This window comes from Mus musculus, chromosome 13, assembly GCF_000001635.26.
Source record: "Mus musculus strain C57BL/6J chromosome 13, GRCm38.p6 C57BL/6J".
Lineage (NCBI taxonomy): Eukaryota > Metazoa > Chordata > Mammalia > Rodentia > Muridae > Mus > Mus musculus.
The window spans coordinates 102842127-102856910 of NC_000079.6; the positions used below are offsets into that span (position 1 = coordinate 102842127).

Below are 14784 nucleotides of genomic sequence, written 5' to 3' on the forward strand. Positions count from 1 at the left end.
TCTATATATTTTCACAAGTTTTGTTAACTTTCTATAATGAGCATGAACAGGTTTTAGAAAGAGGAAATGGATTTCTTTTAAAAGTTCACTAAGCATACCTAAATAATTCAGGTATTTGTCGAGCAAAGGTTAAAGTCTTCCTTCTGAGACTCTCGATCTTCCTTCACCGGCCTCCTCTCCAGTTGAAGAAAACCAAACCTGCTCCCAACACCAGTGGAGGGGCGTGTCTGGCTCCTCCTGCGCATACTTGACCTCTAAACTACACATGGTTCCCACCTCCGAGCTGAGATACTTGAACATTTCATCACCAGCTCTGTAATTACCCAGTGTTGCTCCTAACATAAAAGCGGAGACTTTGAAAAGCCTGCAATTTACATGGCTTTTGTGGAGTGGCATTCACATGCTGCTGTGGCCAACTCAAAAATCTGCATTAAAGCATCATTAAAGCTGGAATTGCAATTATGCCAGAGTGAGTGAGTTCAAAGTCAGAGATGGCCGTGCTCTATATGACACTTAAATATGCCAGGGGAAGAAAAAGGTTTGTTAACACGTGTACTTGAATTTAAAGTACAGGCTTCCACACTTCTATGCTCAGTAAGTCCAGGTGTGGGCACTTGGATGCTACAGAGCCTGCAGCCTTCTGGAAACAGGGTCAAGACCCTGCCCATGCCCCTCTACAAGTAGAGCCTTCACATCAAGTTCTTTGCCCTCTATGGACTTGGTCTCTATGGGACAGTTAATCTGGATGTTGCCTAGTCCGCAGACTCTCATTGCAGACAGCCTGCATTTGCATACAGCTGCAGATTCCTGACTCAACATCTAGGTTCAGATGAAGGGTAAGGTAGAAACCCAAGAGCCAAAGCCACCAAGAGTCACTCACTGTGACAGCTGCAAAGCTGTCTGTCTGCTCTGCAGCTATTGTGTCTGAAAACTAACTGTGAGGGTGAGAAGGGAGACCATTCAGAAGGGGTTTTACGCACATCTTTTCTTTCGAGAGCGAGCATTTTTTCATATAGAAGAAACTCAGCCGCCATGTCAGAAGGCGATTTCTCATGACAAACTTACACATCAGAAGAGCTTATTTCCCCAAATTTGAATATCTGAACTTGCAGGGAGGGACTTAAAAGATATATTCAAACCTGTCATTTATATTATTTGATCTACTAAATTTAAGCCCAGGTCACTTACTAAGTCATTTTCATTTCCAATTGCAATATTTTACAAAATTTGAAATTGAAGACATATCTATCTCTTTTTAAATGAGTCCCAGGACAGCCAGAGCTACCGTGTCTCAAATAGATAGAGATAGATAGATATCTTCCCCAGTCCCTCTGCCTTGTTAAATAAAACAACACAACAACAACAACAACAACAATAACAACAACAACCACCACCACCCCACTAGATTACATTCCTAAAGCTAGCCACCAAGGTCTATTCCCTTATTTGCCCACGTCCTCCTTCTGAGGCTGGCTACCAAGGTCCAGCTGTCAAAGTATTGAAGTCTAGCAATCCAAAGCCCCCTTTGGCTCACTTAATTAACATGCCCAATTAAAATTAAACACCTCATCCTAATGTGGGTTATCCCCTTTACCTTCAGGAGCTGCCATTTTCCTATGTGCCATGTCTGTCTCCTCTATCCAGGGGCAGTCCTTTGTCCTCTGGTGCAAATACCTTTCCCTCTTACCCTTGTTTCCTTCCCCTTCTCTGTCCTCTGTCTCCTGTCTTTGTCTCCTATTCCCTGCCCTCTGTCCTTCTTGGGTAAATCAATCTCCTTTGTGCTGAGAACTTGGTCTTGAAGATCCTGAGATGATGCTTTTCCTAATACTAAAAATTACCTTAAAAAAAAACAAAAAAAAAAAACTCTTATCTCTCTCCCTCCCTTCCTTCTTCCCAGAACCAACCTGCCCCGGTGTGGTGTGGTGTGGTGTGGTGTGGTGTGGTGTGGTGTGGTGTGGTGTGGTGTGGTGTAGTGTGTGTGTGTGTGGTGTGTGTGGTGTGGTGTGGTGTGTATGTGTGGTGTGGTGTGGTGTGGTGTGGTGTAGTGTGTGTGTGTGTGGTGTGTGTGGTGTGGTGTGGTGTGTATGTGTGGTGTGTGTGGTGTGGTGTGGTGTGTGTGGTGTGGTATGGTGTGGTGTGTATGTGTGGTGTGGTGTAGTATATGGATATGTAGTGTGTGGATGTGTAGTGTGTGGATGTGTTGTGTGTATGGTGCAGTGTGTATATGTGTGGTGTATGTGTGTTGTGTGTGTGTGTAAATGCTTGCCACAGTGTTTGTGTGTCGATTAGAGGTCAGCTTTTGGTGAGTCAGTTCTTGTCTTCCTCCTTGTTGAGCAGGGTCTCTCCTGTCTGTCCCTGCATACTCCAGCTGACTTGAGCAGGAGCTTTGGGCCAGTTCTCGTTTGTGCCTCCTATCTTAATGTAGGATTTCTGGGATGACAAATGCTCACTGCTGTGGCACTTGCTTGTGAGGCAAGGGCTTTTACCTGCTAAGCCATCCCCCCTGCCCAAACTGGGTATTTTGAGGCTCTAGCTTCTCAAGAATGCTACCCTAAGCTTGGGACCCTGATGTATATCTAACTCTAGTACCTAGAGGCTGAAGTGGGAGGATTACCCTGTGTTCAAAGCAATCCTGTCTACATTGTGAGTCACCTTGGCCGATAATAGCTATACAATGAGACGTTGTCCCTACTACCCTATCCCCCCAAAACCTTCCCAACTATAATTTATAGAATTTACAAAAATACACAGTTTCAGCTATCCTTAGTTAAGTGCCCTGTCTAACTTCTGTTTGGATTTGGGAAGTTGTAGCTAGGTATCACCTTAGCAACTAAATTATTAAAGCCTTTGAAAGGCAATAGGCCTTTTGACAAGGTTACATAGTGAACAAAGGAAAAGTTTGCTAAGACCTCTTTCAAAAGGAGTTCCAGGACAGCCAGAGCTACCCTATCTCAGATAGACAGACAGACAGACAGACAGACAGACAGACAGATAGATAGATAGATAGACAGACAGACAGACAGACAGATAGATATGAGTAATTAAGATAGGGTGCTATGTGGGGCTTGGTGTAGAATTCAACATCTGGGAAGACTCCTAGTTTGGGGGGAAGCCAAATTTCACCTTACATCAGGGAAATGCTGCATTTTAGTCTGAAGACTTCAAAGGTGGAAGCCTTTTTCTCTAAGCAGCTGTTTATCCAGCAAACATCTGGGAAGCGTTTGACTTGATCCTATCATCTTCCCTTGGTATCTTTGCCTTCTTTTGGATTCTATATTGCTACTCGGTCCTTTCATTTCCTGCCTTTCAGACTCCCGTGGCCGTTTATCTCTCAGGACCTCTACCGGGGAGGCCCAGCACAGGTTCTGTTTTCCCATTCTCTCTCCTCTCTGTGATGTCTTGGCCTCTGAAGGTTTTACCCAGCATCTAAGAAAATGACTTCCAAGCCAATGCCCACGATGTAGACTCAGACTCCCGGGCACAGATCTAGAGAACACTTAGCTGTCTCACGGGCCTGCCAACTCTGCGTGCGCAAACCAAATGCTTTCTTATTACCTGCAGTCTGCTTTTCTCTTTCCTTCAGCATGGGAACCACCTGTACACCTCTTCATACACCCAGCTAGGCATCTGGCAGCCATCTCTAATCAGCTAAGTCTCTCCTTCCCTACAGCCAATCTTTCACCAAGGACTGCCAGTTCTAAATTGAAAGTATGTTACTAAGACCCAAGTGGGGTTTCAGCAGCTAAACCCTAAGCCTAAAGACAAGACATGGCGGATAAACACACGAGCGAGTACACGTGCATGCACACACACACACACACACACACACACACACACACACATTAAAATTCTGATTAAAAAAAAATCATCAAACACCACAAAGCAGAAAGAAGATGTCTTCTAGGAGAATGAAATCTCAAGTGGCTACCCAGAGGCTCAGGCTTAGAAGCACACAACCAACCAACCAAGCAACCACTTCTGATGGCACAGAAGAGCTGAAACCACAATTTAGCAGTCATCCTCATATAGCTTTAATTTATAATTTAGGAGAGAATGGAAGCCAAAACAAATGGCATCATGGTTACATGACTCGTCTACTCAGATTAAGGGAATCTGAAAAATGTTAGCCATGAAATTAATTTCTTTCAGATTTCCTTATTCTATATATGTGAGTACACTGTAGCTGTCTTCAGACACATCAGAAGAGGACATCTGATCCCATTACAGATAGTTGTGAGCCACCATGTGGTTGCTGGGAATTGAACTGAGGACCTCTGGAAGAGCAGTCAGTGCTCTTAACCTCTGAACCATCTCTCCAAGCCCCCTAGTTATGAAATTATTACTAGGGGTAGACTGTACATAAGCATTGCAGCCTGCTCAAAGGACCCAAATGACTAACAAAGGTCACAGGGCAAATGGGTCTGCCTAAAGAAATTAACAAGGAATAATGGTTTGGGTTTGTAACACCCAATTAGTGAGTCGACACAAAGAAGTATCGAAACAGGGAAAACAGAGGCACTGACGTCAGTCCATCTGATTTTATCAATTTTTTTTTCCTTAAGCAGGAAGGGCAAGATATGTCATTGCTCAACCCAGCACATGCCATTACACAAAGGCTAAGGATTAACAAAAGAAAACAAAACAAAACAAAAAAAAAAAAAAAAAAAAAACTTGAGGGCAGCACAGACTAGAAGGTGGCCTTTTCCACAAGCCAAGAGAAATGAATTTACGAAACACTTGAAATAAAGAAGGGGTTCCTTGTAAAACAATACAACCTTCAGATCAGCACCAAATTCAGGAGTCTTTTGGGGGGATTTGCTGAATGTTTGTGAAGATTAAATGAGACCAAGGTCATCTGCTAATAGCTTAATTACGAGAAGTAACTGAGGCTGGAGAGAAGTACTAGAGGTTAAGAGCATTTGCTGCTCTTAGACAGCCTGAATTTGTTCCCAGCACCCAAACTGTAACTTAGAAACATCTGTAACCCTTGATATGGAGGGTCTGACATACTCTTCTGGCCTCTTAGGGCATTAGGCATACACAAACATGCATTCAGGTACAAGTGCATGTATTCAGGCAAATGCTTATACACTGAAATAAAAATAAATTGAAAAATTTAAAAAGAAGGAGAGCCAACTGGCTACAATCATATAATTTGCTTATTTTAACCAACATTAAATGAAACTGTATAAGGAGGTACCCTGGGCTGGAGACTGGGTTTTATAATTTAATGATGATGGATGAACATATAACAAATGCCTCTGGATGGTTGCAGGGATGGCGCAGTGGATAAAAGCATGCTCAGTGTGAGCCTGGCCATTTGAACTTGATGGCTGAAACCCACTCAAAGGGAAAGTAGAACACAACTCTCTAACACTCCTATGGTCTCCACAAACACACTACGGAATGAATGTACCCACAATCACACATAGCTAATATAAATGCAGAAATAAATATCCCTCTGGAACCAAAAATTAAATACAGATTTTTTTTTTAAGTGACTATATAGGGTACTAAGAAACTGTCTCCTTGGCATGGGCAATAATCAATTTACAGTGGCTCTGGGGGGAGAGTGTCTCGTACTGCCTATTCCCCAAATGCAAAGGAACACAGACACTTCAGGATTTGTCTTGGGCAAGCACTTTTATGCAGCCAAAGGAGGTCACTGAGTTGCTGAGTGAACACTTTAATAAGGATCTAGAAAGTAGGTTCAAACAGTTCGGTAAATAATATTTCATGCCCAGAAACCCACGGCAGGCTTTTGAAGGAGTCCCCAAATAAAGGAAACAAAGGCACTGCTGGCCCCCAGGCTGCCCCTGTTCTCACTTTATCGCCACTGGAACTTGAGGTACCTCCACCTTTACTGACCCAGTTGTCTTCCAGCCGACTATAGCTTACAAGTAAAAGCCTCCCCTCCGTGTGCTGTATGGAAGTGACCAGGAACATCTGAGCAATAGCTGTGTGGACAGCCACCCCAGAAGGCTGGGTGACAGAGTAAGGACAATGTACCCAGGCCTGATTCACTCACAATCTCCCCGTCTTCCAGGGTTAGCCAATAAAGTTCAGTGAAGAGTCAGAAAACTCCTCCTGTGTTCAAAACTCACTCACTGCTTGGGAAAACCATCACCTTGCTCTGTAAGACTGGTAGTCTGAGACTATGTCAGACACACAGAAAGGCAGTGAGTCTGAACTGGCGGAGGTGTGTGTGTGTGTGTGTGTGTGTGTGTGTGTGTTTGCGTGTGTATGGTGGTCCTTGGCTGTCATCATAGCATGTGAAAAGAGTTCACCCTGTTTTAGAGCACTGCCTGCTCTTCCAGAGGTCCTAAGTTCTATTCCCAACAACCACATAGTAGCTCACAACCATCTGTTATGGGATAGAATAGAATGCCCTCTTCTGGTGTGTCTGCTGTCAGCAAGTGTACTCATATGTAAATATAAAATAAATAAAAGGTCTTCAAAAAATAAAAAGAAAGAAAGAAAGAAAGAAAGAAAGAAAGAAAGAAAGAAAGAAAGAAAGAAAGAAAGAAAGAAGCATGACACAATGTATTTATAACTTGATGGAGGCTTTAAGGATAGCAGATTCACTGACACAAACTGAAGAAAACAAAGGAGTAAATATTCTGGCCATTGGGACTAGAGCTGTCACCTCAATCCTTTGAAAGCGAGCGTCCTGGGTCTTTGTCACTTGCCTCCATCTAGTCTGAGGGTTAGTTAAGAGTCACTCTTGGAGTCCATGTGTTACATGTGTGAATTAAAATGTAAATGGGAGATTATGATGTATTAGGCTCCATTCCCTAGTTATCTAATCAGATGTGAATACAGGCCAGTACGACTCCTACAGGATTTTGCACTTGTAATTGAAGACCAACATCAACTGACCTTAAAATACAGAGATTATCTGGATAGGCCCACTACAAGGAAAGAACTTTCTGTGACTGATGGCAAAGGAAGTCAGATTTGAAGCACGGCAATGACTGGATGAGCCCTGACTGGTTTGACAGTAGAGAAGGGCACACTGAAGCCTAAAGCAACTCTGAAAGCAACCCTGGGGACAGCAGTGATCTAAATCTGCCTGCAACCTGTATGAGCTTGAAGTAAGCACTTTCCCAGACTCCAGGTCACAGCCCTGCCCAGCCAACGCCTTAATTTTGGTTTTACAATACCCTGAGCAGAGAACCTAAGCGAGCTAGCTTGTCCAGACATCTATCTCCACAAAACCACAAGATTAAGAAATACATCCTGTTCTGACCAGTGAATTTTTGGTAATCTGTTACATGGCAGCAGAGAATGACTGTAGGCATTTTATTTCCTTTTTGATTTTAGTTTTAAAGCTTTTCTTTTCTCTTTTAATTATAAAGTAATATATGCTCATCTCTCAACCTTCTTATCCCCTGCAAATAAACACTGCTCACAATTTCTCCTTCTTTTCACAAATTCCTTATGAATATGTATGAATGCATAAGAGTGTATACATGAGCGTGTATATACTAAAACGTGCACACAGATGAAATTATAACATGCAAATTCCTTATGAATATGCATGAACCCACAGGTACGTATACATGAGCACATATACACTAAAATGTGCACACGGATGTAATTTTACAACATGTAATTTTTCTCACTTATTTATGCATTTTTCCAGCACCCTACATAAAAGCCTACTATTTCCTTTATTACAACATCTGCTGGCTCATATACCTGATCCTATACAAGCCCATCGATGAATGATAGGGTAAGTAAAAAACTAATAACAACTTACCTTCCTGCTTATTAATCATAGGCAATGCTAACATTTATAATTTCCTATTATCCTAAGGGAGTATAGGGAAGAGATATTTCCATATATAGATTTATTGGGTCAAAGGGTAAATACATTTCACGTTTTAAACAAAACTATAAGCCACTAACCTAACAGTTATACTGAGCCACATCAGCATCTGCAGTGTGAAAATGGGCTGTTTGTCCCCATCTTCGGTGTCACTGGATTTAGCAAATGAAGTACTATAGCCTACTCCAGGTAAAGGATACCACCTCACTCTCTTGGCTCAAGTGGTTCCAGGTTGGCAGGGCTCCCTCCCCCATGATAGGCCATTTACACCATTTTCTATTAGCCCCCTCACCCCTCACTACCCATCTACGCCAGCCCTTTGTACATTAAAGTCATCAGGTGGGCAATTACTCATGGACTAATAGATAGTCCACACTTGGATTTCTTTTCACTTTTCTCATTACACAGACATTTTCATGTCAGAAAATATATCCCAGTTTCTTCCACTGGGAATTCAGAACGAACTTTAATGCTTTGAATCTTCCTGGAACTGGAAGCCTGGCATCTTTTACTTTTTTGGTTTTGTTTTTAAATGGCTGTCCTGTTCTGTGTTCTCTCAGGAACCCCTGGCTCCTCGAAACATCCTGTGAATACCTTTCTTCTGCTGAATGCTCCTGACACAACCAATTAGCGCAGACAGTCAGCACTGGATGCATATATAAGACTCATATGCCAGTGGTCAGCTCACACTCTGCTCCCTTAGGAAAACAAAGTGAGTGTGGCTCTGGATAATAGGCTAATAGGACCTGTGGGTGTGGCTCTGGATAATAGGCTAATAGGACCTGTGGGTGTGGCTCTGGATGATAGGCTAATAGGACCTGTGGGTGTGGCTCTGGATGATAGGCTAATAAGACCTGAGAGATGGCAGCTTTTCTATCTGTTGTTTTCATGGTGACATCTGCTCAGCCTCACTAAGAACCCTGGATCAAACATAGGCAGCAAGAGAGAAGAGGTAAGCAGAGGGAGGCGACAAGGCACACACGAGCAGGACACCAGGATGGATTGGCCTTCTATTCATTTACATCACCTTCCTATTCACTACACAGAAACAGGGATCTGGCAGATTGCAATTAATGCCACTTCTCCCAGAAAAATGTCTAACAGACGTTACTCCTCTGAGTAACAACCTGTTGGCTCAGTAACAAAGAAAAGCACTCAGACCCTAAACAACACACCACTCCTTGCTCAAAGCCCTCAGATTACATCCTAAAACCAATGTGGATTTAAAAAGAAAAAAAAGAAGAAAACATCAAGCTAAGGCAATACAGAAGGGGAAAAAACAATTAAAGGATCATTAAAGCCTTAACCACATCCTCTCTTTTCAGTACTAGCGCTAAAGAAAATCAAAGCAATAAAAGCCCAATCAACAGACACATAAATGTTGGGAAATGGGCATCAAACACCACAAAGAGGAGGAAGGTCACACACTTAAAATCACTGCTGAGTTATACTTAAGAAACAGAATCTATCAGTCACTTAGCACCTAGTAAGACTGCTAGGCCCTGGGGTAGATGCCAGAAGAATGGAGCAGTTTAATACACACAATTCCAAGTCCCAAGGAGTCTGCTCTTGTGTGACTCTCTGTAGGCTTCAACTATCATGACAATCACATAACAAAAAAATGTTAAATCCAGCTGGGTGTGGTAGCACACACTATTAATTCCTGTACTCTGGAGATAGAGCAAGTAGACTTCTGTGAGTTCAAGGATAGCCTGGTCCACAGAGCAAGTTCTAGGCCAGCCAGGGCTATATAGTAAGATCTTGTCTCCAAAATCACAATTATAAACAGTAATAATTTAAATAGTTGCATATTTACTCATTACATATCTTTGGAACTATGTAAAATTACCAACAGCTTCACTCTCTTTCTTCTTATATGTGTCCCTCATACCTCTTTAAGTTAACTATCATAAAACTGGTTCTTAAAACTATCTTCTTTCCTCTAAATGGAGTCACCAAATAACGGTGGGGGGGGGGGGGTAGGAGAAAAACCTCCAACTAAACATCTCTCACTATCAGGTAAAACCTTCAGCTCCAAATGGGATTTCTTCATCACACCCATCCCCTCAGAGTTCAGAGAATGATGTGGAAGAGGAGGTGGAGAGGCTGTAAGAGCCAAAAGGGATGGATTACACCACAGAAACAGACACAACACTGTGGCACATACAGACTCATAAAGATTGTGGCTGCATGCACAAGGCCTGCACAGGTCTAAGACAGCTCAGCTGAAGTCTCAGCACCAAGAGACACTTGCTCCCACCCCTAACCAACAAACTATCTCAAGTTGACATTTACTCACAAAGGAAAAGCGAGTTTCTCTAATGAAGTCTCCCTGGACAGGCCCCATGCTCAGCAGTAGATGGCTAACACAAAACTTTGTTTGGTCATTTTTTTTTAAACCTTACTAGTCTTTTGTTTATATACTACAGTTACTGATTTTGTATCTTTATGCAGTGTGTGTGTGTGTGTGTGTGTGTGTGTGTGTGTGAGCACACACGTGCACATGTGTACATATATGTAACTCCTGATATTTTTTCTTTGTTTTCTTACTTGGTTTTGTTTATTTGTTTATTCTGGTTCAATTGTTTCATTACCTGCATATTTGAGAGAGAGAAAGAGTGCGAGAGAGGGAGAGTAAGAGGGTGGGGGAGGTATGGAATTGAAAAGGTGGGGAGGACCTGGGAGGAGGTAAGGAAATTACTGTATGAAAAATGTATTTTCAATTAAAAAATATATCTTATTTTCTCCATCTCTCATTACAAGCATACATACATATGTGCATGTATAAACATATCTAATATAATTATTACATAATATATAACATATACATACACACACACACACACACACACACATATATATATCTTTTAGTTCTAATAATAATTAAGGAAAATGTCATACATATGTGGCATATGTGTGTGTGTGTGTGTTTATAAATGAAACAATACCCATAGCACCACATTAATTTCATGTGAATGGTTGAATGGCTAAGCAACATTCTTATGCAATTTGCCTTTGTTGCCCAATACTATATCTGAGTTTCATTCATGCAGACATGTGCAGGGCTAGCTAGTTAATTTGTTTTCTCTGTGTGACTGGATCATAGTTCATTTATTTATTTCCCAACTGATTAAACTTTAGGCTGCTTGGAACACTGAGCAATGATGAAGGGTGTCACGGCTGGAGTTTAACCCCCGCCCTTTGTACACGCCCTTTCTCCAGAGCTATCTCTGGAGGAGACATTTCTGAGCATCGTAATCCTTTTTACTATATCATGATTTTCTTCTACGTTTTCACTGAGTCACCATTAAAGTTGTTTTTAATTTTTACATTTATTTATTTAGTGTGTATGTGCATGCTTGTATACAGTATATGGGTGCAACTTAGCATTTGTTGGGGTCAGAGGACAAACAGTGACAACCATGTCTTCCCGACCATGTGTGCTGCAGGGGTGGTATCAGGCATTGCTGCTGCCCACAGACCCTTTGACACCTTTTAGTTCTGGCAATCATGAAGGTAAAAAATGTCACTCTAGCACATCGTCTTCTACCCATCTTGCACTGCCAATGCCTCTGTAGCCAGGGACTGCCTGCTAGACACTTTTCTTCTTCATATTGCCGTGTTTGCAACCCCTAAAGATACTCCTAATGGGCAAATACGTCTGACTGTGTAACAACATTTAGCAACAGAGGAAAAAAATTAATTACAAGAGAGCTTGACCTACAAAAGGATTCTAATTATTTATCTCAGAAAGAACAACTTAGTAGTAACATAATAGGAAAACCAAGGCAGGTATATAAGACACATGTAGGTCTCAAAAGGTCTAGATTGCTTTTAAAAGACAACAAAAGAAACAAGACAGTCGTCAGTTACCTGCATGAGCAGAGAGAGGTGAGTGTGGTCGAGGCAGTGCTGGAGACTGGCCATTGCCTATCAAACTCTTCCGGTTGCTTGTTCGGCAACTGTCAGAAGGAAAGAAAAACCAGGTGAAGAAACCGCCACTACTGTTTGAGCAAGTTCAAAGCCGACACAGACAAGGGGGCACAGCCTCCACGACCTCCTCACGCTGCTGCTCACAGCACAGAGAACTGGTGTGTGCTCACTAACATGGGGTTGAAACCTATCCCCTGAATGTGAGAAGCCATAATGTATTCATACAGCATAGCACCATCAATATTCCTCACCACAGCAGAGCTATAATCAAACGTCTCCTCTCACCTCGTGCCTGCATCTACAAGGATGTGACATGCCATACACGCAAGTGATAAATTAAGGATTCAGATTAGCAAACCACAGGTAGAATCCTTGTCGACATGAAACTTCTAATAGGGAGTCATATGCAACGAAGTGGAATGACATTCATCTTACAATGATGCACTAATTAAAAATCTAATTATTTAGACAAATTTCATATTTGTGCCTTTTGTCAATAAAACAGTCGATGCCTGAGATAAATGCAGCTTGCTGCTCGCTCATTTTTCATCTTGTGTGCTACATTTAAATTCCTCATTAAAGAACATGTTAGGGAACAGGAAAATAGATTCCAGTGTTTTAAGACAACAATGACGGCATCTTCTAATCTGCTATTGGCTGTATCTTGAATATCTGGTAAATGGGTTCATATAGACAGCTACAAGGTACCTACTTTTTCCATTTTCTGCTGGTAGGGGGTTATCAGATGAATTTTAAGGTAGCATGCACAAGCATCAAAGACTAGAGCAAAAACAAACCCCAGTGATGGAAAGATACATGTTTCCTCACGTTTGTTTGTCTTCTTTAATACACATTAGTCATTTATTCTCCTGGGTCAGTGCAATACCCAGAAAGAGTAATGAATTCAAGGGTCCATCTCAGCCTCACCAACAAGTGTTCCTGGCACTGAGTCTACATGGAAGCCACTTTCCATTTTGTCAGACTTGACTGTAATTAGCAGCAGACTCTTACTTCACAAGAGGCCCCTGTGCAGCCAGTTTCCTGAAAGCACCTGCATGAGATGTAGGATTTGATATTTCGGGGTTTGTATAGAACATCTTCAGCTGGGTCTGGTGAGGATGCAAATGACATCTCAGCCAACCAGAACACTAAAGAAGAAGGATCACAAATATAAGGCCAGTCCGGAGTCCAGAGCAAGTTCAAGGCTGGAATACATGACATAGTGAGACCTGTCTTTCAAATTTGTAAAAAAAACTACAAAACGGGCTCTGGAAATAGTTCAGGAATTGAGCGCATGTCTAGCATGTAAGAGAAGCCTAGGTGCAAATCCGCAGCAATAGAAAAATAGAATAGACAATTTGAAAGGGCTATTCCTAATCTTCAAAGAACACATTTCAAACCTATACCAATTTCTCTCAGCAACGCCGACTGGGGAGTCAGTTCGCTTGCTGTTTGCTGCGTGTTATCATTGCCAACAATCCCATACTTAGCGTTTCTTAAGGTCAGGCTGCATGGGTTTCTTTTTCTTGTTGCAGCAATCAACATCCCCTCACATTATCTGTGAGTTTAATTAACATCGTGTTTACTTAGCCTTAAAGAAGCTGTTGAAAATGATAGGCCCCTGATAGTTAATTAGGAAGGTAGTCTGAGATATATTATCAGTTCATCTATCAAGAACTCTATTCTCAAGCTATTAAATTCATAATCATTAAGTCTGATAATCTGATTGTTTTTAAAAGATACTACAGAACACATTTAGTGTTAATTCAAATTAAAGCCTCCTCTCGCTTCAGGAAGGGACCATTAAATATACTAATCTGTCAGTGTTCATTAAAGAAATTAGAAATGATAAATTCATATCCTGGAAATTTCAGAAAACTTTCTTGGGCAAATCAACTAAAGTTCAATTAGTTAGTACAAAAATAGGCATTGAAATCTTTATATTTAATATGGAATCTATGTAATTCATAAAGAATTCCTCAACACAGTTAATTATTAGTGTTCTTATATACAAATAAGATGAAAGAGAAATGTGTGCCAACACAATCAGTAACCCAGCAAATATATAATTTATGGATGCCAATATTAATTATTATCATCACATATTAATGTGACTGCCTTAAAACTAAAATTAAGAAGGGCTATTTCTTTTTTGGGGCGTGGGGGTTTAAATAAGTTTATTCAAGAGGTTTTGCTCTGAACCAAGGCTCCTCAGCCAGTGCCTCTTTTTTTTTTTTTTTCATTTTTTTATTAGATATTTTCTTCATTTACAAGAAGGGCTATTTCTTAAATAAAATTTAAAAACAAAATTTTCTAAGAATCCTATAGACTGGTTAGTTTACATGTATTATATAATAGTATATTATTATTATAGCAAGTCAAAGAGTGGAACAATAAAATAAAAAGCCCTCACAATTACATCAGTTATTTAAAATCTATCAGCAAGCAGTGAAAGGGTGAGTTAATCTTTAAAAAGAAACATGTAAGTAAAACTTGAAAGTAGGTTTTTATTGAAATAATGAGAGGAGGCTGGAGAGATGGCTCAGCAGTTAAGAGAAATGGCTGTTCCTCCTGAGGTCCTGGGTTCGATTCCCAACAACCACGTGGTGGCTCACAACCATCTGTAATGGGATCGGATGCCCTCTTCTGGAGTGTCAATGACAGCATACTCATTTTTTAAAAAGATAGAAAGAGAGCTGGGCATAGTGGTGCACACCTTTAATCCCAGCACTGGGGAGGCAGAGGCAGGTGGATTTCTGAGTTCGAGGCCAGCCTGGTCTACAAAGTGAGTTCCAGGACAGCCAGGGTTATACAGAGAAACCCTGTCTCGAAAAACCAAAAAAAAAAAAAAAAAAAAAAAAAGAAAAGAAAAAAAAAAGATAGAAAGAAGGAGAGGTCTATCTCCTCTACCACACACAAGGTGATTTAAGTAACCTCCACAACCTTTGACACTTTCCAAGGAAGCCGGGGATATTATTAAAATTGTGACACATTATGAACTTTTAAAACTCTCTCAATAA

The 14784-nt window shown here is 41.1% G+C and overlaps 1 protein-coding gene across 21 annotated transcripts in view; it reads right to left on the minus strand.

Annotated features, from left to right (window-relative positions):
• Positions 1-14784, minus strand: part of Mast4 (microtubule associated serine/threonine kinase family member 4) — a 602614-nt gene that overhangs the window by 109641 nt on the left and 478189 nt on the right. For all 21 annotated transcript variants that reach the window (XM_017315531.1, XM_017315530.1, XM_017315529.1 and 18 more), the window contains one exon: positions 11705-11793. In XM_017315531.1, the coding sequence (XP_017171020.1) occupies positions 11705-11793 (89 nt within the window). The remainder of the gene's footprint in view (positions 1-11704; positions 11794-14784) is intronic.